At 39.1% G+C, this 25,525-nt stretch overlaps 1 protein-coding gene across 1 annotated transcript in view; it reads left to right on the forward strand.

The window, feature by feature from the left end:
- Positions 1 to 531: 531 nt before the first annotated feature.
- The window catches only part of LOC146321193 (CUB and sushi domain-containing protein 3-like), a 184,720-nt gene continuing 159,726 nt past the window's right edge, over positions 532 to 25,525 (forward strand). Inside the window, exons 1-13 of the mRNA XM_084726245.1 lie at positions 532 to 602; positions 9,561 to 9,673; positions 10,903 to 10,980; positions 12,521 to 12,608; positions 13,482 to 13,606; positions 14,107 to 14,228; positions 17,053 to 17,156; positions 17,920 to 18,032; positions 18,335 to 18,517; positions 19,218 to 19,544; positions 21,768 to 21,962; positions 22,356 to 22,494; positions 23,508 to 23,695. Of these exons, the coding sequence (XP_084582371.1) occupies positions 547 to 602; positions 9,561 to 9,673; positions 10,903 to 10,980; positions 12,521 to 12,608; positions 13,482 to 13,606; positions 14,107 to 14,228; positions 17,053 to 17,156; positions 17,920 to 18,032; positions 18,335 to 18,517; positions 19,218 to 19,544; positions 21,768 to 21,962; positions 22,356 to 22,494; positions 23,508 to 23,695 (1,831 nt within the window). The 5' untranslated portion in view covers positions 532 to 546. The remainder of the gene's footprint in view (positions 603 to 9,560; positions 9,674 to 10,902; positions 10,981 to 12,520; positions 12,609 to 13,481; positions 13,607 to 14,106; positions 14,229 to 17,052; positions 17,157 to 17,919; positions 18,033 to 18,334; positions 18,518 to 19,217; positions 19,545 to 21,767; positions 21,963 to 22,355; positions 22,495 to 23,507; positions 23,696 to 25,525) is intronic.

Here is a 25,525-nt window from a genome sequence, read left to right on the forward strand (position 1 = left end):
GCTTCATAATTCTCGCCACTGTGAAGAAAACACAAGCAACCTTTTAATCTTTCATCTCATGTTGTTAGCAATCTCATAACTGTGCTCGAATTAGCTGCAGATGCTGAATTTGACAACCTGTGAATGTGTGAAAAACAAATAAAATGTGTTTAAATGGCTTGTGCAGCTCAAGCATCAGCTTCTGCACTGTTTCTGGTTTGCATTCATTTGAAGAGACAGGTACAGATGTTTTATGCTTGAAGCCACTTCTTTCCCCATGTTGAACTTTGAGTAATAGCACTGAAATAACCCAGAGACTGTGTGTCTGTTCTCCCCTAACCCTCCCCACCCGGCTTTTCTCTTTGGTGACTGACAGCGGAGGACACGTGCGGTGGCACCCTGAGGGGCTCCAGTGGGCTCATCTCCAGCTTCGATTTCCCTGGCAGTGACTCCCCTGGCGCTGGTGGAGGTGGAGGTGCTGGAGGCCTGGGCAGCAGCGGGGAGTGCAAGTGGACCATCCTGGCAGATCCGGGGGACACGATCTCTCTGGTTTTCACCGAATTTCAGATGGAAGAGAAATCGGATTATCTGGAAGTCGAGGGATCTGAACCACCAACCATCTGGTGAGTTGAGCTGTGAGGAGGAGTGACAATGTGTAGTGCTTGTGTTTCATCAGATGAGCATTCAGTTGTACATTAAGAGTTTGTGACTGTGACAGGAGGTGTGTATGTGTGTGTGTTTTTTGGTGCATGTGTTGTATGGTATTGACAAGATGTGAACAGAAAGGTGTTGTGATTTGTGTGAGATGAGGTTGTATTTGTGAGGATGCAGGCTTGGTTTCTGTAAGTGTTTTTGATTCCTGCATCAGTTTAAATAATAAGTTAGATTAAATTCTCTCAAGAAAAAGATTTTTTTAGTGCTATATATGTAAGTGCTAAATCAGTCATCATTAAGAAAACAAGGCTGCCATAACTGAATGTAGGCCACAAAGTAAGTTTTGAAATCCAAATATGGTAGCACTTTTATCACAATAAGTGTGTTTTCTAAGTGTGACGTAGGTTTTGATTGACAGGTGAAAGTTAAGTAAGCAGTAAAGTCATGCTTATTTCTGTATCTCAGTATCACATACAATATTTCAATGGGCTGTACAGGCCCACAGCTGCATCCACTTTACCAAGAGTATTTGGAAGAATTCCCTTGAAAGCCTTGGCATATCAGGAAAAATGAAGAAATGCAAGGAGAGATCTCCAATCACTTTGATATCTTGGGTTGCAGTAAATGATAGGTTAGGCAGCTATCATTTATTAATTTAAATAATGGGATTATAATCCAGTAAAGATTACATTTGGTAATGGTTTCCCCTGAAGGTTGATAGTTGAATCATCAGTTGGAGTTGTCAGTCAACTGACAGTTGTCAGCTGTCAGTTTGCATCACGCTAACAGGATAAAACAGATACAAGTTCTATGTGACAACATGCGCTAGTGGTTGACTGATGAAAGAAGGTAAAATCAGAGGTGGAGTAGTGGGTAAACAAGTTTCAGCAGTTTTTCAGCTGTATCATTGTACACAGAGCAATGCAACCACATCTTAGGCTTTAAACCTCTCAAAATCACCACAAAACCAGCTGTGATGGAAGCAGAGAGGGGTGATAGAAACGGAGGGCAGCGTGATGCCAGACTACAGCTGACAGTGCTGACAGCAGCCCGGCAGGAGAAACGCTCCATGGTGCGCTGGGATTTTATACCTGAACTATGCGCAGGAGGTACACTTTCACTTTGTCTGACAGTGTGGAAATCTGAATTTGTCACATCACAGATGACGAAGAAGGTATTACAACATGTCTCACAACTAAAGTATACTCATGTTAGCTGATGTAGGAGTTTAGTGTAGGGCTGAATTGAAAAAAAAAGAACAAATTGTTCAATTTTTGTATTGATCAACCCAATCTGATTCGTATGACAAAATTCTGAGTTGGGCACTGCTCTGCACTTAGTTTAATAATTTATGTACCAATCTGAGTTATTGTTGTGTCCTGCAGAAACAGGACAGTTTTATATTTAATCAGAACAAAAAAAAAGGCTACACACAGAGAGAATAAATAAATTTTGAGTCTTGATTTACAGATCACAAGACAGCTGGCTACTGTATCCCAAGATCTATTCCAAAAGAAAAGTGGGGGCTTGATAAGACGAGGCTGTATTGCCTCAGGATTTCGTCTTAGTTCTTGGGATAACAAGGAAGCCTGCCTGCTGAGATCTTAAAGCATGCAAAGGAACAAAGGCACAGTATGTATGGCTGAGCATGACTATGTAATATTTTATAGGAGCAGCACTTCACAATCAGCTGCATCTATTAGAAACTTAAGAGAAAGAGCCAGCTGACTGGCATGCAAATGTACCTTTTTAATGAATTTTCATGGACAGTTGTGTGCAAAAAAAAAGTTTTAAATATTCCTTTTGGTTCTGATTGAATTAAACTAATTCATAGAGAGGGCAGATGATTCCCTGTTGCATAATTCAAATTAAAGTGCACATGAATTACAAATCTTTGACAGAGTTTTGTTAGAAAAAGCAGCCGTCAGACACTTTGGTTTATGGTTTTGCGTATGGGCTTGATGTAGAAGTCACTCCCACCTGAAACAAGGAAATATGAAATGGGTTTGACCCCCAACCTTGAGGCTCTGGTTATCCATCTCCTCTGCGTCCCGCATGAATGGGAGCATCCGCCAGGTTTATGTGATCCTGCTGGGCATTAATTATAATTGGCTGAGAGAGGCTCTAATCAATCACTGAGCTACGAGCTTTGTTGTCCCTGAGAGTTGTCATCCGGAGTCAGAGGGAGAGAGAGAGGCAGACACTGTGTCAGTGAGAGACAGAGAGAGTCAAAAGGAGAGGTGCTCTGAGTGTGGCAATGACTGCTAAGTATTGTATGTTGACGTAGCTAAAGAGAGTGTGACAGGCGGCTGATATTGGATGACACTGATGTGTTTTGACAGACCATCAGGTAGCCCTCTTCTCTCAGGTATAAAAGCTCCAAAATTAACGCTTTCATTGACAGAAATACCCCTCAGTTTTATTTCCTCAGCTCCCTGGTGGCAAATGCTTTGTGTTATCTTATGTCTGCTGCTTTTCAGGATTTAAGAAAAATGGGGCAATGTGATTAATTATTTACAATTATTTTGTTGCTAATTGTTTTTATTCATTTAGTCCTCTGGTCATAAAATAGCTAGACTTCTGCTTCGAATAATTGCAGAAATGAATGTCTTTCTTTTACTGGCCATTGAGAAGAAAACAGACTTCTGCACCTGGAGTGGGTTGTACCATCTGGTCTTAACTACGCCTGGTCCTAGCTGCTAAGAAGAGTCTTAGCTAAGACTAGTCTTTAGAACAGACTTTAGATTGATCACATCTTACAGTCCCATGTCCCAAAAAGCTGGGATGCTGAGTAAAACAAATAAGTAAAAGTAAAATAAAAACAGAATGCAGTGATTTGCAAATCCTTTTCTACTTATATTCAATTGAATACAGTCCAAAGATAAGGTATTTAATTTTCAAAATGATACACTTTATTGTTTTGTGGAGACATTCTGAATGATTCCTGGAACACATTCTAAAAAAAAGTTGGGACACGTATGTTTGCCACTGTTTTATATCTTTTTTTTTTTGTTCTTTTACAAGATTCAGTAAGTTTTGAGGAACTGAGGACACTAATTGTTGAGGTTTTGAAAGTGAAAATCTTTCCCATTCTTGCTTGATATACGACTTCAGTTGCTCAACAGCACACAGTCTCTGTTGTTGTATTTTTGGCTTCATAATGCGGTACACGCTGTCAATGGGGCACAGGTCTGGACTGCAGGCAGGTCAGTTTAGTACATTAATTCTTTCACTATGAGGCAGCACTGTTATAACACATGCAGAATATGTCTTGACATTGTTTTGCTGAAATAAGGAGGGACATCCCTGAAAAAAGACTTTCTTACGCTGATCTGAAGTGCATGTTGAAAGTGCAAAGCACAATGGATTCAGTTTATTCAAGGCATGTCCAAATCCATTTTTGCCATCTTGCGCCAGGGGAGCAGTGCTTTCCTGGCCTGTCTCACCGCTTGTGCCCACAGTGCACAGTGGGATGCACCAATAAGCTGTGCACAAGTGCCTTGATTAATTTATGGGTGTGATCTCATCACCTTTAAGAAGCAGGTGCACCACGAGCACAAGCATTGGCAGCATTGCGGCAGATTTATGGGAGGAAACAGAGAAAAGATTTTTCAAGCAAGGAGACAGATACTCGTTTGAGAAGTGAGAGTGCGAGAGCGTGCAATATATGGAGACAGCAGGTCACCTCCAAAACAGGCTTCATATGTAAATAGTTATTTTTCACTTTAACTGATTAAATGTTTCATTTATATTTTGAAATTAATAGCATCTCACCTTTAATACATACAGTACCGTATACATTCAGAGAATACTTGTGCAGTGTTTCTGACACTCTCATATCCATTACCTTATCTTAAGTCCTAGCTTTACTATTAAAGATGTAAATTAAAATACATCAGTATATGAGTCAAAATTTAATGTCTGCTATTAGGGGACACTTCCATGGAGTCGAGGTTTTTCTTCAGTCTAGTGTCCAAAGAGAGGTTAAAAAGACACATACTGTTTTTATTTATCAGGTAAAGCAGTTTAACAAGCAGCACATTTTATTTGTTTTTCTTATGTGTGTGCAGAACGTTCACCATGCATCACTTAAATGCTTTGAAACTCTAAGATGATGTTATTGTATGTCACCAAATGTCAGTAGATGTCAGGCATAGTTCTCCTTTTAAGCCCTGCAATCCAAATGGGACCCAGTGAGCCTGAGTGCAGTGGGGCCAGATTTTTAGAGAGATGGCTTCAACTCGGCCAGGTAAACAAACAGACAAGAAAGCAAACACGATTCAGAGCGAGCAATTCTCTGATGCCCGTAAAATTCATTGCTCTCGCCCCCCTATCTTTTTATGAGTGTCTCTGACTGCATACAAGGCCATTGGACAGCTAAACTTTGAAGCATCCTAACATATAGCATCAGCTGCGGGCAGAGACAAGCAAACTGTCAATTTACCCTTGAGGTTTAGAGCTGCTTAACGATGATTGACAGCCTGGAACCTTGAAGTCAAGCCAGATTTAACATCTCCTCCTAGCCTCTTTCAGGCAAATAGACTTTAATCGTGCCCCAACTTAACTTGTTATCCTCTCTCAACCTGCCGTGATACAGGTTGTTATCGAATGACAAACATGAGAAAATATATGAATTCTGAAAATGATTTGCGCATTAAGAATCCTTGATCCCTGACAGAATAATTAGCTTCAGTGTTGGAGAATAAGAATTGTACAATAATTGTCACGACAGTACAGTTTGCAGAAATTTATTCTTAATATAGTTGATGAGATCAACACTTATCCGCTTCACATAGATGTCATTAATGAAAATATATTAATACTAATTCTGAGACATATAATAGTTGTAACAAGATGGAAAATGTAGGACCATTCAATTTCCTGCAAGTGATGATAAATAATGCTAAAAAACAGGTCTGATACTTGACAGTACACAAAATCCAGGACTGTAGGGCAAGAAACATGGTTTGCTGACATCTCAGCAGTTTTTTATCCTTTTATCAATTGAAGATTTCTATCAGATCTACTCAAATGAGTTTATTGATTCCATCATCACCATGCTGGGGAAGGTTGATGTAAAGCTACACATCAATCACTGTGAAAATAGTCAAAAAAAAAAATCTGTTTCCTTTGGCAAAAGCTGACATTGGAGCCTAGGTAGACCAAGGAAAACAGTTCTTTGTTATTCTCCTGACCTTTAATATGATTGTACAGCCCCGTTCACAAAGGGCAAAAACAACAAGCTGTAGATTACACGTCACTCATTATTTCAGATATGGACACAGAACATAAAACCTGAAAGGCTTTGCGGATATTAGATACACTTTCCCTGTGTATATAGTATGAAATTTGGCCGGGAAATGTTCTATTTCATTTTTTCATACTGTTGTCTCCCTGTCGACCTCATTTTCTACCTTCTTATCATCCAATGTCTTTGCCGATTTTTTTGATTAGCCACTGTAACATGGACTCTGCATGTTGTAAACATACTAAGAAAGCTTAGACTTTCAAATAGATTGCTACTTTGCCGAGCAATCTTGCAATATTTTACTCGGTTCACTGAACATGAACAATCCTAGTCCAACAGAGGGGCTAAATGGTTGTCAGAGGAAGATTACAATATTCAAAGCAGGGTGAGAGCAAGAGGTGCCCTGCAGCTAAATTACCAACTTTGGTTAAATTACCATGTGTATTAGATTCAATTTCTTCTTTCTGGGATTTATTATTGATCTTCCCAGGCAAAATATAACCCTTCAAAATGCCTCCAGAATCTTTCCTCTGCTGCAGTCAGACTGGGAAAAATGCAATGTTTAATTGAAGGCATGTGAATTGACAATTGACCCAGGTATTCCAGCAGGGCAATTAATGTAAAGAGCTACAGTGACTGGCTCGCTGTTCTCAGAAGCTGATCTACTGGCAGGCAGGCACCAAGCTGTATAAATGCACCTCCTGAACAGTCTCTGATGAGGGAGCAACTTGAGGAGGGATAGAGAGTGACGGCTTCTTCCTTATCACATAAAATATTCTCACAATTACTCCCTCTTGTCAGACTTTATAGAATATGTGTGGGAGGAAAAGACAAAATCACCTGGCCCTATCTTTTTTGACGAATTTGAATTGATCGCTCATTATCTGGGGTGCACATACATATAACCTGCCTCTGTGAAACTAAGTGGAGTCGCCAGAGATTTCAACTTATCGCTCTGCCCTCAAAGCCACATTTGGCCACAGTTTCTGCACAGTGGGACTCGTTACGTTGGCATTTTGATGAGATTGCCATGCTCCCTTCAACCCTCCATCTGATCAAATCAGGACATTTTACGCAGAGAACTTCATGAGACCTCTCTGATGTACATGGCAAACGTATGTTAGAATCTATCATTAATCCTTGAGACGCCCCAAATTGATGATATGAAGTATGCTAAAACTTGGATAAAAACAAGCCCATAAAACACTCCACTCATGCCAAGAAGTAATCTCCGAAAAGCCATATTGCATATCTATGAAGGAACAAACAGACAGCCTGAGTGAGTCTGCAGAGATAGAATAGCAGTGCATTATGTGAGGAATCCATTTTTCCAATTGGAGTTTCTCATCTTTTGTCACTCAGTATGCACTGGAGGAGATACAATAAGAAAATAGTAGACTGCACTCACTTGTTTTTATCTGTTTTAAGGAAACTGGGCAGCCCACATTCCACAAGTAATTTATTTGTTTTCATGACAGTTACATTGATGAGCACCAGTGACAGGCAGAGAAGTTTTATGAAGTAGCCCTGAATTATTTTGCATAACCATTTGGCTGCTGTTGAAAGTTTTATCACAGTCTGAGTCTTGAGAGACGAAATAGTACAAAAAAAGAAGATAAAATACAGGTCATTTTGTGTTATCAGTGATAGAACATATAATCCCTGATATGATACTGTATCACTTTACTACTGAGTTACATACAACATTAAATATCTTCATCAAAGAGAGCATGAGAATATTTCAGCATGCGAGCCATTAATTTCTCAGGTCACGTCAGATGCTGTGATTCTTCCGTCTCTGCCGGCTTCCAGCCTACGAGCACATTTGTGTTCATTTGGACATCTGTGCTTCCTGGAAGCACAGCAGCTGGAGGGAGTGGTGAGGGAGTGTGTTTTGTCGATGCAAACCAGGCGTCCCTAGTATCGATAATATATTGCATATTTTTTCACTTTGTGCTCACATTACTTACTACATTATGTAGAGCAGAGAGACTATTTCATGCAGACTGTTACTATATAAATAATAAACTGGTTTACCTCACATAGATACAAATGTACCCATTGGAATAAGTCCTCTGTAAGGTGTCATTAAGCATTTATTTACTGTTGATTGCAGATCATGTTTCACTTCCTCTGCCATGCTTTGCCGTTGTGACAACAGTATATTCACCTCCGCCGATGTTAAATTTGTAACATCACTCCTGTGCTGCCTGGAGCGTCTGTGCAACTTCTGGATGGATACAGCTTTATTGTCACTATCTATTTTCTTTTAGACTTCTTGTGATAATTTGCAGCTTCCACAACAGGATACATGGGAGGCAGTTTCTTCTAAATACTGCAGCTACCTGAAGGCTGCTCTTTTTCATTCTGTCCGTATATCGGTGTCATTAGCATTTTATCAATGACACAATGAGAGAAAAGGTCAACTTTTGTGTGAAAATCAATTACCTTTTAACTCTTCTCTAGGAGCTGCCATCTCTTTCCCTTGTGATGGATAATTTGGATTAAAAATATCAGTATTTAAGAATTGCGTTTAGTTTGCTGATCAATTAAAAATAAAGCAGTTTATAATCTATCTGGGCGATTTATTTCCCTCTCTGAAGTACTAACAACAGCTTAAACAGCGGAAACATTTGGTGCAATCAAAATAAGGAGAAATCAAATGTTAAGTAGAATTACTAATGTATTTATTTTTTTTGCAGTGGCCACCAAGGAAAAAAGTCCACCTCTGCATTTTGTTTTTCCCCACCACTCTCCTCCTGTCTGTTTCTCTTTCTCTCACTGCCACTTTCACTTCTTTCTTTCTGCTTTTTGTTATGTCTGCCCCTTAGGTGGCTCTGCAGTAAATGCCAAAGAAATTACATAGAAAAACAAACCTTAAACAGGACTTCACATAACCTTACACACCATGCCACAGCCACATACACACAGACAAAATAACGAGTTAACACATTGTTTTCTTATGCACTGAGCCAATTTGGGAACACAGGACTGAACTGCACCATGCTTCTTTTCAGCCTGTCCCAAGCCTCCGATTAATAGCTAGAATCCCATTGTGTGCTAGTGACTGTGGTATGACAGTGTGCGGTGCAGGGACTGCAAGAAAATATAAAAAAAGCCTGAGCTGGTCAACCAGACAAATGAGAAGACCCCTGGCAGCTTTGAATCTCTATGATTATAGAGTGTCCCTGGTACTGAGGCCACACGCAGAATAACATCTCTGAACTAAAACACAACGACACAAGAAAGATGTAGTTTGAGCACGGGGACTTCAGTCGCACAGGCAAGATATGACAAACAGAACCACACATACAGTATGATGACACACGCCTGAAGATAGGTAAAAAAAATACTTTATCTCTCTCTCTATCTCTCTTCCCATTTTTCCCCCACACACATTTGTACATATAAGAGCATAAACTCACCTGCAGAGTCAAAGTAAGATGGGTTATTTTTTAGGTTTATGGGCTGATCTTCATTATAAGAGCACTGTTTTCTTTCCAGGCCCAACATCTTTGTAATTCTTAATGATTTTGCCCAAGGTTTTCATTCGTTCTTCATTTTACCCAAGTGCTTGCAGGTTATGGTGATGCAAGGATTCTATTGACCAGAAAGCCATGTAGTCGAACTGAAGTTAAAACAGATGACATATGTTTTCTTTTATTTGTGACACACTCAGGCTAACTGGGATGAATATTCCAGCACCCATCATCAGCAACAAAAACTGGCTACGGCTGCATTTTGTGACTGAGAGCAACCACCGCCACAAAGGCTTCAGGGCTCAGTATCAAGGTAAGACATGATTACTTCATTTGCACATCGTAATCGAGGGCCCCCTACTTGAACAAAAAGGGATCAGCGTAGAAAAAACAAACTGTAATTACAAAACATGTTTTTGATCTTTGTTAACTGAATATTAAAGAGTTTGATTAATACCCCCTCTGCAGAGGGCATGAAGGCCTTTTCTGCTTCAAACCATTGACTTCAAAGGGCCTTGTTAATCAAAAATTTGAGAGATAAATACTGTATATACTTCGCCTCTTATAAAACCCCAGCTCTGGCAGCTCAATAATCCATTACCCTGACATTGTTCTCTGGCTTGGCTTTAAAGTCAGAGTATGTGCTGCTGCATATACTATTATACCACAGCAGCTTAAAGCCGGGCTCTCAGCCAGACATAAAACCTGCAACTTCACCATAAACAGCTCTATAAAAACTTTTAGTAACATGCATGTGTGGCAACTCACTGTAAATGAAGACATGAAATCAATTGCATTGCATTTCGTCATCTGTTGCAGTGCAATTGTTGTGCGGCGGTAAAGCAATTTTTATATGCATTTGTTACTTATGATGTGAAGGACAGATATTGTTTAAGCACATATAAGAAGCATTTTCTGGTTACTGAATACATTCACATCCAAATTGTGTTTGTCACAGGTGAAATTAACCATTTGACCCACAGCATAGTTAAGAGGAGAGGCATCGTCCAAATGTTTTCAGATTCAAATAGCCGTGTTTTTCCTTGATACATCATTAATTGCTTTTGGCTATTCTGTTGATACTTCAAAATTATGACAGGCGCTTGCATCACCTGGCTTTTGTGTGCAATCTGGCCCCTGCTGTGTTTAATTAGACTGTCTTAAGCTGTAGCATTGCAGTCCTTGGGCTGCTCTTTGATTCTGCGTGGTATTTCCCCCCCTACAAGCTCTAACTATTAAATCTGCTCTGACCAATCAATTCCCATCCACTGTTTAATATGTCTGAATTACATGAACAAACAAACCAGAATTAGAAACTCATTTCATCGTTTTATAGAATTGCCAGGGCAACCCTTTTGGAATACATCAGAACCATAGGACACGTTTCTCTTGCAAAAGGATGCACACCATTAGCAATTACATTTTGATGTTTTTTATAGGACCAAGTATTATCCAGAGAAAGAAACACTTGTACTGTATCTTCTCACATCTAATACTGTAACTTCTTTTATCTAATGAATTCTTTCTATTGCTCTCGACCAGTGAAAAGCTCTGGAGAGCTTAAATCCAGAGGGGTAAAATTATTACCAGGAAAGGACAACACTAACAAACTGTCTTTGAGTAAGTCTTTTATTTTTCTTATGCAACTGTTTTCATTGTTTTTTTGTTTATGTAGGGCTTGCGTTCTGGGTCTCTGTTTCTTTCTTGCCTCTTTTTTGCTGCATCATTTGGTGAAGGACTTAAGCTACAGTACTAGATTTTGCAGAAGTGCAGTCTCTTTTTCTTTCTGATGACCTATTTCCCCTGCTGTCCTGGACTTCCTGTCCTGACAGAAACGACCTCATCTAGATCAGGCCTAGTTACATATATTGCAGTAAAATGCTAAATATGATCAGTTTCAGCCGGCCCAAGCCCCCTGTATTTCAGTCTGCATTTAAGCAGTACATCAGAGTGACTTATGTTTGTGCACTGCGTGATCTACACACGCAGCAGTAGTCAAGGTTGAGTGACCACTCACTTGTTGGATGATTTATGTACACTTCAGTGTGAAGTGAATGCATTCTAATTGCTTGCGGAGCTCTGTCATTAACATAAATCTGGAACACCATTCCTCCAACTCCACAGTGTGCTAAACACTTCAACAATAACAGGTTGTAACCTTTATTACCTTATGTGTCATAGATTCGGCATTGCAAGGAGACATGAATAATGCAGAGGGTTGTAATCTTTTCTATGAGATAATTCTGTACATCATTTAAAAGACTGTGAAGAGATGCTTCATATGCCTTGTGGATTCATTGCATATAATTGAACCCATAACTGTATTATAACCTGTAACAATTAACTTCAAAGCTAATGAACTTCCTCAAAGAAGTCAAAGACGTGAACATTCCAGTCGAGTTTCTCCCGTTAAAATGAAAGAGTCTTTGTGTGTGTGTGTGCGTGCGTGTGTGTGTGTGTATGCATGCGCGTGTGGTGATGTTTTATTGCAAATATTACAGCAGACCTTAACAATAATTATGATACTACATATTTCATGAATTTCATTTCCAGTGCATGCAGTCTTTGATTTACAGATCATAATTCGAGGAGGAGATTAGTTTGTTAAAAGTCAGAACACAGAAAAACACTGAACAATTTTTCTTCTTCCAAGCCACTTTACATTCCTGCCATAGCAAAGGCTATGCTCTATATGAAACCATATCTACAAGGCTTTATCTTGGTACTTAAACAATTATTATGTATAGAGAGTCTCACTGAGTGATTATTGTAGCTCTTGCTATTGATAGTTGAAGGTTATTTAATCCTCTTAGTCCCTATTGGGCTCAGATATATTTCCCTCTATTTTGCCTAGCTCAGGTAAGAGAGTTGCAGGTACCCTTGGCACTCACAGTGATACCACAAAATCACGAGTGTGTTCACAACAGCGCTGCCAAATAACAGGCAGATGAAAGTCTCTGACATTGAGAGATGAGGTCAATTTGTCAAACTATGTGACTCTTGGACCCAAATTCTGTTACCAAACATAACTGCTAAATATTCAAACAGACTACTCTGTTCAAGTGCTTTTCACTGCAGTGTGTGTTTTCTGAAGGTACGGAGCATTGACAATGAAAGTATCTCTCTCACAGCATTCTTGGTCCTTCTCTCTCTCACTCAGTGAATGAAGGAGGAATCAAACAGGTGTCTAATTACTGCCCTGACCCAGGGGAGCCGGAGAATGGCAAACGGATCGGCTCCGACTTCAGGTGAGTCGGTGCTTCAACAGTTGAAGTGACAGAGCTCAGATTTGTGTAGAGGAGAATTAACAAGGAGTGGGTCAACAAGCTCTCACTAAAGTCATGGAGAATATTTTTGCTAATATTATTGGTTTATCTTCTTTTTCATGAATCAGACTAGGGCTGTATGATATGTTAAAAAAAAAAAAATCCTTAAAAAAATAATTGAATTATTTTAATAGATATTGTGATTGCAGTATGATTCATGATTAGTAGCAATGATCATTTGTTGTTATTGTTATTGTTGGTAATTGTGTTTTGAAGTACATTTTACCTCTATCTAAAAAACTGAAGCAATCTGGATATTGTACTTGGTCATACTGCGATTTTTATTCGATTTTGATTAATTGTACAGCCCTAAACCAGACCCGTTCCCTGCACAAGTGTGTGTGTGTGTGTGTGTGTGTGTGTGTGTGTGTGTGTGTGTGTGTGTGTGTGTGTGTGTGTGTGTGTGTGTGTGTGTGTGTGTACATATATTTTCTGTGTCTAAGATCACTCTGTCTCCACTTCAGACTCTCTTAGCTCTGATTTCTAATATATATCATGGTGAACATAACTGAGGTGTTTATTACTTCATGTACAAAAAATTCTACATTAAAGGGCGTTATTGTTTCTTATTTTTAAAGGGTACATTTGTACTGGAAGTATGGAGACTGAGGACAATAATAAATAAATTAACACATTCACTCATTTATCCATTGATTTTGATGTATCAATGCACAGTGAAATGTAAAACTGTAATGAGTGGCATGAAATAGATAATGAATTTGATATTTCATCAGGAGCCATTTTTGGGTAATTGATTGGTTTCTCGGGCGTTAATGGTGTTTGTTATCTTCTCAGCATCGGAGCAACTGCTCAATTTACCTGTGATGAAGACCATGTGCTGCAGGGTTCCAAAACGATTACCTGCCAGCGCGTAGCCGAAGTGTTCGCTGCTTGGAGCGACCACAGACCCGTCTGCAAGGGTGAGGGAGGCTTCTGAGGAGCTAATAAAACAGTTTGATTAAGGCAGTGCCTCTGGATATAGGCTCTATGCAGATAGAGGAAAGTTCATTTTTGTTAATTATGTATGAAAGCCTCTGCTGCAGCACTCTGCATTTCCATTCCAAAACGCCCTGACTGTTTTTCTATGTTTCATAATACCTGGAGCACCTTTTAGAATTTGATTAATGGAAATGCAGCTAATAGACCTTCTCTCTGCTTGTGCAAACAATATATTACCTTTCTGTCATATTACAATGCAGAAGTTATTACTCTGCCTTTCGAACATATTTATTGTGAATTTAACATTCATAGGACTGACTTTTAGGTTTCATAGTCATGATTTATATTATGTATACTCTATATATTAATACTGTGTGTACCCTGCATTAATATTTGTTTAATGATGAAGTCTATTTTGAGTCTGTCTGTTAACTTCATGTGTATCATCTGAGTCTTCATGCTTGTCTTTATACTGTTGCAGTGAAAACGTGTGGGTCGAATCTACAGGGACCCTCTGGGACTTTTACATCTCCTAACTTCCCTATCCAGTATGAGAGTAACTCCCAGTGTGTGTGGATCATCACGGCCAGTGATCCAAACAAGGTAGTACAATGGAAGTTGTAGTATTCTTACTCTTTGACCTAGACTAATGACAGCCCGTTACTATTGTCTGTCATGCAAGGGCCTAGCAATATCAACCATAACCTATGGAGACCAGGTGATTTTTCTCTCCTTCACTTGTCTCACTTGACGAGTTACTCATTGGAAAAGGGTAACGAAAATAGTTACAGTCACTGTAACTATGTATAGTACAACCTAAGTTGTGTCTTACCTATCACAGTTATTATAGTTAATGAAGTTGAACTGAAAACTAAAACTAGGTATAAAAACATTTTAGTTAACGGAAATAAAAATAAAAACTTGACTTCAGGAAAAAAAATAAGAACCAACTGACTTGTATTGTGTACTTACAAGACTAAAATACAATAAAAATATGAAGGAAATACTTTTGGTCTTTGTCAGTTTGGTCAATGTCAGTCACTTGCCTTCACAAAATGTTGTGTTGGTATTGTAATGCCTATTCAGAGCCTTTAAATTGTGTTCCTGACGTATACTCCCAGTGTTAAAGTAAAAAGAAGCTAAAGTAACACTGAAACTAATAAAACCTACACTAAAACTAAACAAATAAAAACAGAAGTGAAATGAGCAAACCCTCTCTGGAAAATAAGCAAAACTAAACTGAATAAAAAACAAAATAAGAATAAAAATAAATGAAAAAAAACAGCCAAAGCTATAATAAGTGGTACATAATCCTATATGTATTTTACAGCCTGAATAAAGCAGTCACTTCCAAGATAATAATACAAGATACTGCAGATCAAGACTAGAGGCATGATGAAGGTCACAGTTCAAGGTGGTGAAAATCCTCTGAGAGAAATATTTTCCTTCATTAACTAACCCCATGAGGTATTAATTACTTAACTAATGCTTGTAAAGAAATTACATCAGAGTAGTCTCTTTTCACTGTACACATTGTATATATAAAGATGAAATAATGGCTTTTTCTTGATTAATTTGTTGAAGTATTCACAGTTTCAGAAGGAATATAGTAATGCAGTATAATGGCCTCATTATGTTTTTCAAATACAACAGCCCCTCATTAGTTATATAATAAACAGAAACCCTCACCTTCTTGCTCTCCCTCCCTGCAGTGTAGCACATTTGTCCAGGCATTCCCTTCCTGGATATATATTTTTGTATGCATATATTTTCCAAGGGCTTTCCAAGGTGGGTAAAGGTTACATAGAATATGCATGTATTTTGACTTAAGTTCATTGTTGCTGTCCCTTATTAATGTACATAGCTGCAGTTCCACTGCATTTTAGTTCCAGTTTGACTGTTGCTGTTGGCAATTGAGCGATTCGCTTCATTCAGCTGGGGTAACAGAAATGGAGAGAAATAATAATTGAATGAGACCAGCTTTTCCCTGAAGTGAAGAGGTCAAAGCTGTTTTCCTAATGGTCGTTACTGCTGTCCTGCATTGAATCTGGCTCTCTATTGGTATTCCAGTGGGTCACATACACAGAGGTGTCGACTAAGTCCTATCCTGCTAATAAACAATAACTAACCAACTAACAGTCTTTCACAACTCACTAGGACTGGCAAGTGCCATTGCTTTGTGCCGCCGTGCCCTCTCCTAGGCAAACAAGCCATTGACTTGGCACTGAAACTTGGTCCATTAGTGTTATTATGGTAATTATGCTTATGTGTGCATTGTAATGAGGCTGTTATACATGGATATTGTGCAGGCATTGTCCTCCCCTTGGCCAGAGGATGGGATGTGAGGGTTGAGCGAGCAGCCATCATATGTTTGTCATCAACAGATGTGACGCTCGTGTCATTACAACATCCTGTCTCTCATCACTAATTCATGTAGGCAAAGTGTAGGCTGAGGTGATGTGGCTTTATTGTGCAGCAGACTCAATTTTACATGATTATAATTAGTGTACGCAGATTTCCAAGTTTGATCTTTGAATATGTCATCTGTTGTGTTGTGTACATTTGTAGAAAAAAATATATACCATGACAGCTGACAAATATGTCTCAAAGGTGAATGTGGACAGGCAATTAAAAATCTTGGGCTCTTAAGTTTGGCATGCAGTGTTTGTTTCTCAGTATTTGATTTGTGCTAAAAAGTAATGTGAAGAGACGTTCTTTGTGGTGTCCTCTGTTTGTGGCATCTACAGCATTGACAGTTAAAAATTTGATGTGAGTTGAGTTTTATGTTTGCCTTCCGTTTTCTCGTGATGCCATTGTTAATTTGAGTTCCAGGGGTAGTATTTGCATAAATCATTACGTTCTAGGATACAAGCTATGCTATCTGAATTATGAGATAGGAGGAAGTCTTTGGTTTTTACAGTATTGTTTGATCAAATATGTTGCTGTCTTCTTGCCAAAATTACATAGGCTTTTATCAACCTAGGCTTGCCTCTTTCAGTTAGCTGTCTCCAGTCACACTGTCTCTAAAGACGAATTATTGAAATGAGCAGCCATGTTATGAATTTCAAATTAATGAGATGGTGGGTTATTTGGTAATAAAACATGAGAATCATCTTGAATTACTGCTCATCTGATTGAGAGGGTTTGGGTTATATAACTGAACACCATGAATAAGATCGACCCACAGAATATGTTGGCCATTAGAGCTGTCATTTTGAGCCACTCGGGTACAGTTTAGTGATAAACACAGTGTCCTCCAGGGGCAGATGGCGCTTTCAGCTTGCATTCATAAAAATCTATAAAACATTGTTGACAGACAAATTGTTTAACATATGTGCACAAACTATCAGACTTGGATATACATGCTTCAATGCTCATGAGCAGTGCCATGCTGCATGTTAACACGTCCTTTTATATTTCATTACAGGTTATTCAGATCAACTTCGAAGAGTTTGATCTGGAAATCGGGTATGATTCGCTAACAATCGGAGATGGCGGGGAAGTAGGTGATTCTAAAACAATAATTCAAGTGTAAGTACTACATGGAATACTTCATTGCATATATAGTGCTCTATAATATTGTTTAGTTAGTTGAATATGTTAAAGACCTGGTTAGATCCACATTTTTTAGATAATGATGTGTGCCATGATATGCAGAGATCCTTGAATTAAATTCAATGACTGCATCGTTTAAATTAAGGCTAGACTTTTTCAAAGTAACCTTTATAATGGCTTATAATTACTAGTATGCGACACTGTATGCAATTTACAAATTATGTTGTCCTTTTGTATTAATTAGGGATGGATGATACAGCTTGATATTTTTAGGTTAAGTCTCAATATACAATATATGTGTTGACATTCACATTTTCTCGAAAACAACATATTGTAAATTCTCCAGTAGTGTAAACACATGATGATCTTATTAAATATGATGCATTGCCATTGATTAAATGACTCAAGAGTAGGAGTTATGGACACAATCAGTTACCACATATCTCAGATCTCATATTTTTTGACCACATACCTTAGATAGTTAATGTTGTAGGAATCTTTGTGCTTTCAAAAAATATTAAAACAGTTTTTGATTAAATAATTATCAGTAATGTGAAAATACTGTCTAAGTGGGTAAAGGCATGTAATAGAAAATTACATCACTTCACTGTATTGCAGCCTGAATTTCAGTGCATTTTTCATGACTTCAGACGTTTTTTAAATAATACTGCATGAAGAGATGGTTTTTAACAAGTGTGGTTTGATGTCATAGTGACTTTTGTTGTTGCTTAATCTGCAGGCTGACTGGGAGCTTTGTCCCTGACCTGATTGTCAGCATGTCCCATCAGATGTGGCTTCATCTCCAGTCTGATGAGAGCGTGGGCTCGATTGGCTTCAAGATCAACTATAAAGGTTCACAGACTTTATTGCTGATATCATCTCTCACTGTCTCTATCCACGTCTGTTTCTGTGGCTGTCTCGTTCGTTAAAGCAATGAGTCTATTTTTCTGTCTGCCTTTCCATCTTTCTGTCTGTCTGTTTGTCAGTCTGTCACTCTATCTCCTTAAAAATTCCTTACCCAGGCTCCTGGACTCTTCACCTGGACCTTTATAGATAATGTTAAAGGAAAAAAAGTACCTCAAAGTACTTGGCTTGACTTAATCCTCTACTTCTCCCTCCCTCCATCCCTCCTCCTCTCCTTACCTCACCCACAGAAATTGACAAAGAGAGTTGTGGTGACCCTGGTACACCCCTGTACGGCTACCAGGAGGGTAGTGGCTTTCTAAATGGAGATGTTTTGCGCTTTGAATGCCAGTTTGGATTCGAGCTCATTGGGGAGCGGATGATAACCTGCCAGAACAACAATCAGTGGTCGGCTAATATCCCCATCTGCATATGTGAGTGAAATACATGCTTTTTTTTCATGACGGTAAATGAAGCAATTACTTATGCGTTTGGAAAGTTCACAGTGACACTAAGCTATTGCAGGATTAATTACAGTGTTGTTAAATGACCATGCAGTGCATTGTGTATAAACAGCAATATAAAGAATGCAAAATGGGAAATTGATAGCACACTGTTGCCTTGTGATTCAGGGTTGATTTGAAAGATAAGAAAGTAGGGTGCACCTTGCCATATTATGGAGGGAAACCTACATTATACTTTACATTGTACTTTCCTTAAGACAACCTGAACCCCTCCTGTGAATTCCACTATACCTAACCCATATCCATAACAAAAATCTACTGTTCTTTTTCTGCAAGTTAACTGTGTCCATTGGGACAGTGTGCAGTATTCCTGTGTGCCTATATTGCCGTATGTCTGTATTTTTGTACACTAACTCCTCAGTTCATTCTCCTTACAGTTTCATGTTTCTCCAACTACTCAGCACCCAAGGGAGCAGTGCTGTCTCCTGATTGCTGAGCTAGTTATACAGTACTGACATTGTTCTATACCGAACGTTGTGCCCAATTCTGTCATGGAAGAATCCGCTGTATAGATTGTCACATGACCAGTGAGAGTTGCAGTGAGACACGTTGACTCACCTGGGACATTTAAATCTTTTAATCATTACTAATGTATTTCTCTATCACACAGTCCCCTGTTTCTCCAACTTCACTGCTCCCATGGGGACGGTGTTGTCTCCTGACTACCCAGAGGGCTATGGAAACAACCTCAACTGCGTGTGGCTGATTATCTCTGAGCCTGGCACCAGAATCCACCTCGCCTTCAATGACTTTGACCTGGAGCCTCCCTACGACTTCCTCACTATCAAAGATGGGGACCAGTCAGGAGCCACAATACTCGGACGCTTCTCAGGGGCTGAAGTTCCTTCCCACCTGACGTCCAACAGTAATGTGCTGCAGCTGGAGTTTCAGGCTGATCACTCAATGTCGGGACGCGGGTTCAACATCACTTACAGCAGTAAGGGACTGTTTATTCCCACCATCATTTAATAGTAAAGCATTTATGTGAAAATCTATTTATATATAAATATCAGGACTGCCTGTCTAAGCTCTAAATTTTATACACATTTTTAAAGGTGTAAAAAAAAGTCAAAAAACGAGACTTATCTACAGTTAAAGGGTAACTTTGGTGTTTTTCAATCTGTGTTTTTGTGTCCAACTGACTAATGGTGACAACAGTTTTTTAAATTGGTGCAGTATAAAGGGAGAGTGCTGCAGCCGGCAGAAGTACAACTAAGCTACATCGTAATCCCCATGGATACTTAACTTGCTTTGCCAGAGGGCCACTTATGCAAAACAGGACAGGAGGCCAGGGGGGCAGTTATAAAACAAACATTAATAATAACATGATTTATAAGATGAAATCAGTAAACCATAAAAGGCCCATATCTCATCTTTCCTCTTTCTGAAGTGATTTATTAACCTATGAACTAAATCAACCTGGTGCAAGGATTGACTGATAAATTAGATACTTTACTGCTTTCAGTGACTGCAACTTTGGTAACAAAGAGTTTGTACAACATTAAACATAGCTAGAGTGTTAGGGTTATGATTAGCCTTCCATAATGCAATTACTGAAATGATGGAAGGATTCATAAATGTAAATAATAAACTTAAACTCGTTCCACCAGGGAAAGAGTGAAGATCATATTTAAACTCTTGGTGTGAAATACAAATGTATGGGATCAGAATTATCCTTGTTTTTTGTAAATTGTAATTTAGAAAAAGGGCCACCCAACAGCCTACTGGGGGCCAGATTTGGCAAGCAGGCTGCAAGTTGAGTGTCACTACCCTTCAGGTGACTGCGCACTTTCAAAGTAGCTTCCCTAAAAGGACTTGTTTTTGCCACTGACAGACTCAGATTGTTGTAAGTGTCTGACAACATTATGGAAATGGTTGCTACAGATAGACCTTTTTGTTTGAGAGTAAGATGCATTTTGTTTGAAGAGAAACAGATGTTTTATTGCTCTTGTCAAACTCACTAGATTCTCTGTGAAAAACTGTAATTTTATCACCATCATCTTCATTGAAACTCAACAGAAACAAAATAAATCGCCAAAAACGTCTTGGCTTGTCTTTCTTCTGTTCCAACAATCACCAACTCTGGTTTGGTTGAAACCCTTCATTCATTGCGTTAGAAGTGAAAATGTTGGCAGAGGAGTGAGAGAGAGGTTGGACATCAGAGAAGCAGCAGGGAGAACCGGCGTATATAGCCAGAACATTTTCACATCTAACGCGGGAAATTATTCTGACCAAACTGGAGCTGGTGATTGTTAGAACAGTGGAAAGAAGAGCCAAGGCATTTTTGATGAGTTTTATTTTGTTTCTTTCGAATTTTAATGAAGTGTGTTTTATGATGACAGTTACTATTTATCAAAAGGAGTCTGGAGAGTTTGTCAAGAGCATTAAAACATGTGGTTTCTGGATAAACAAAAATGTGTCTTAGTTTGTCACAAAAAGGTCCATCACTCTAGGAATGCCATAACGTTGTCAGACACGTGGATGAACAATCTGAGACTGTCAGTTGTGAAAACAAGTATTTTTAGTGAACGTACTTGATGCGTAGTGACCCAAGCGGGATTGCGTTATATCTTAGTTTTGCTTCTGCCCTCTGTCCCTCAATACCAGACCAATGTCATAAATTGTTGTCCTTATTAGTCCCTTAGACACAAAAACATGGGAAAATTAGTCCAGGTTAGAAAATACCGTAGTTGGCTTTTAAATCCAAACAAATTACATGTGTTATATCTTATTATCAATAAAAGATGGATGAAGTTCAGTGGCACCTGTAACTTGTGTGAATGTACATGTTCTCAATGTTCTGTCTTTTTGTTCTTTTTAAGACAAATGAATGCTACTTCATTGCACCATAAGTGAATCTAACATGCCTTAACAAAATAAAAAGCAGCATATAAGAGAGTGCTAAGGGTTCTTGAGTTGCATTGCCTAAAACAACACAACCATAATGCTTTTTCTCTTGGCAAAGTCACAACAAGCTCTAAAGACAGGGGCTATTGTTCTCACCCTCAGGTGTACAGAGCAGACCTCTGTTAGTTTTTTTTTCTTCTGCTACGGACAGCTACATCCATTTCCCTTATCTCCCTTCTCCTCAAAGACCCTATTTCTCATTCACACAAGAGCGTTTGTCACTAGATCTTGTTCTCTTTCTTCTCATTACAAGCTTTCGGCCGTAATGAGTGCCCTGACCCTGGCATACCGTTGAATGCCAGGCGCTTTGGGGACAGCTTCCAGCTGGGGAGCTCCATCTCTGTGGTTTGTGAGGAGGGCTTCATCAAGACACAGGGGGCTGACACCATCACATGCCATCTGGAGGAAGGCAAGGTGATGTGGAGCGGACTCATTCCCAAATGTGAAGGTACTGAAACGGAATAGCTAATAAACGTGTGGTTGTTGAACAGAATTGCCAGCTGTTGAGTTAGGAAGGGAAACAGAGAAAGAAAAAACATGGGAATTGTTGCTAAAAAAGTGAGTGGGTGAAACATGCAGTCCACCCAAACTGGGCTACATTTATCTTGTGTCAGGTATTCTCCAACTCCAGGCCTTTGGTGACTCACATTTATTTTCTTTCAGTGTTTTTCATGTGGATACCAAAAGATTACTTGGTGGTATCATCTTAAAAACAACTTTTCTCCATATATTTTCCTCCCCTTCTCTCTCCTCTCCCTCATCTTCAATCTATTTATTTCTTCAATTTGTATCTTTATCCTCAATTCCCTCACACCATTTCCCCACCTCTCTGCTCCTCCAGCTCCTTGCGGGGGCCACTACTCAGGGCCGTCTGGTGTCATCCTATCCCCGGGGTGGCCGGGCTACTACAAAGACTCCCTGAGTTGTGAGTGGGTCATTGAGGCCGAGCCGGGAAGCTCCATCAAGATCAGCTTTGACAGGTTTGTATGACAGCGCTGCAACAACTCAGCCGTGGAAACATAGATACACATTCTCACACACTCGCACACCGACACAGACAAAAACTGAGACGGCTCACAATCCCTTGTGTATGTATATCCACATAGTGTACTGCCTGTGAGTACCACAATACCAAACACAGAGACAGACCTGCATATATACACAGACACGCAAACTGAATTTGTGCACGTACTGTACATGTGCACAAGCACAGAAGGCGTACCCTCAGCTGTGGAAGCCTTTGAGTTAGAAATAGAAAGCCAGAGGAGGTGGAATGCAGTCCTGGACCTACTTTCCAAAAATGTTGAAAGCCTCGAGTAATTCTTTATTTTGCTTACTGGCTCCCGCTCACTTCCTCAGAGAACTGCAATGAAAAAAAGTCTTTAAGATTTTTATTCCTTACCATTAAGAAGTTAAACCATAAAATGTTCATATTGTGTAATTAAGGCTTTCTTAGTGCTGACACGCTTCTTTGTAAAGAAACAAAGAACCACTTTCCCTGTGAGTTTTGTGTGAAATGAGCCCAAATCCATCGCCCCTCTTTACCTAAAATGCAGAGAAGTTTTTCTATGTCTAGTTTATGCAGTTGATAGTGGCATTATACTGTAGGAAATATGATTTTAAGCCCCTCACATTAATAACATAAAGACCCATGAATTTTATTTAGCTGAATACGTCTGAAGGTATTGATAGAGATACTGGGACTCGTGCTGATGTCACTTGTTTGATGATGCAGAGACCTGAGGCTGACCACGGATCCATACTATGTCAGATTTCCAAGGAGCTCATTGATCTTATACTATTGCAATAATTGGAACACTGGCTGTGAAAGCTATTTCTTCTCATTTATCTCCTCAAAATTAGACTGTTTTCTCTGCGGACACAACAGGCTAAATGGCTTCAAACTCTTTAATCTGTCAAAGCAGAGGTATTGTTTTGAATACTAATAATTGTCTGCTCTCTGCCTCCCTCTCCCCGCCTCTTTGCTTTTAAGGTTTCAAACAGAGCTCAGTTATGACTTCCTGGAAGTGCACGACGGTCCCAACCTGCTCTCTCCTCTAATTGGCTCATTTAATGGAACCCAGGTCCCTCAGTTCCTGTTCAGCAGCAGCAACTTTCTGTATCTGCTTTTCACCACCGATAACAGTCGATCAAACAGTGGCTTCAAGATATTCTATGAAGGTGAGAGTACACTTCCATTCCCAGCATGCATTGCAAAACATGAAACTAGATGAGTTATGAATGCAAAATATTTTAGGACTGTGCACGGATATTCTGGTTACTTTTTTTGTAATATTAAATTAGATATGTGAAAAAAAAGAAGAAATTTAAATTAGTCTGACTTTCTTGTAACACTTCTATAAAGTTTCTTCATGTGTCAAAACCAAATTGTGTTGAGGATCTGTTTCAGGTGGATTACCTAATGAGAGCACCAGAATTATCATAATAACTTGGCTCATTGAGCTTCAGTGATAAAAATTCAAGAGTGAGAGTAGAGAATTTTGAACAATGCTTATTTTAGAGGAAGACTAAAGTAAACACTGTTGTTGTGTGTCTTATGTTATCACTAATGTTAATTCTCAACAATACCTCACATGATTATATCAGGTTGCACAGTAGTTTGAAAACCCCCCAGTTTGCAAAGCCTTTTGTGTGAGATGTTAGGGAATCACTTCAAAGTGAGAAACAAGCCAAACATCAGGATCAAGTTTGCCGTACATTCAGCGCTGCTAATTGATTAATATTATGCTGTAAACTGTGGACAATGGACCTGTGGGATTTATGTCAACAACAGATTTACTGTTTTGCCTTCCAAATATGTTCTTGCACCGTACTGCCCCTTGCCAGGAGCAACAGTGCAAGACAAAGATGCAAGCTTGTGGAGGAAGGTTGTCTTCAAGTGCACAGACTAAGAAAATCTGGGAGAGAGAAAAGATCTTTTTAACTTGCAGGGGACATAATTGAATACTGTGAATAACTACTGTCTGGGTAAAAATCCTGTGCTCTCAGGGGGGGTTGTGTTGTTAACTTTTTTCTTCACACATCATTATGCACGGAGTGGTAAACTTTGAAAAATTAAATGGAAAAATTCTCCGGACATAGTGTGATCTATTTTCACGATTGTTTGCACTAGTGCCATTACCCTTGTCACTCAGATGTGATTCATAAGACGGAGTTTGTTATTATGTCTGTATTATTGACTGAAAGCAGACCACAAGTGCCTTTGTCTTATTATGTTTCACTCTCAAGTGCATTTCTCTTTTGTTGATGAGGCTATTGAAAAGCAATAACAGTAAGATCATATTAGCTTCTTCCATTGCAATTTAGGACATATCTTATTGCTGAAATGCTTTAGGGAAACCCAGCCTAGTTCATTTGTAAAATTGGTCTTACAAAGTAGAGCTGTTGTGAATTATGCTGTGAATAAACTGAAGCACAGAAACACTGCACTGCCTCCCTTGTATGTAATGGACAACATAGACCCAATCAATTACTAAAAAAATACTACAGAATGCTCACACGCAGGCCCACGTATTCAATCTGTGTGTTTTATGTATGTTCGTATTTTTTTATATTTGTTTTTGAGTAATTTTATCCATGAAATACCTTCACCCTAGAGGCCAGTGCCAGCAGTGATCAATGAATGCTCTACTTCTCTAACATGTTCAGACAAAATGCACGTGTTTCCTTACTAAAAATATCAAGTATTACTCAAGTAGAGCAAGACAAGTTTTCTACAGAGGCCTAGCTGTACAAAGGCAAAGCCCCATTATTGCACATGAATAATCAGCCACCCTTGGCCATTATACAGGTCATTAATGTTTATAACTGTAATCTATAGCTCAAAAACCATATAATGTCATGGTGCTAGACTGTTAACGGGGTCATTTTTGTTGATAAGGCTGTAGCACGTGGCCACAAGTAGCGTTCCTTTGGGCATACAGTAGAACCACACTTCTAACGAATTAGTTTTATTACAGTGAAGTACTGAACCCTTTTAGTTCAACAATA

This window comes from Lutjanus erythropterus, chromosome 9 (genome assembly GCF_056507025.1).
Source record: "Lutjanus erythropterus isolate fLutEry1 chromosome 9, fLutEry1.hap2, whole genome shotgun sequence".
Taxonomy (NCBI): domain Eukaryota; kingdom Metazoa; phylum Chordata; class Actinopteri; order Lutjaniformes; family Lutjanidae; genus Lutjanus; species Lutjanus erythropterus.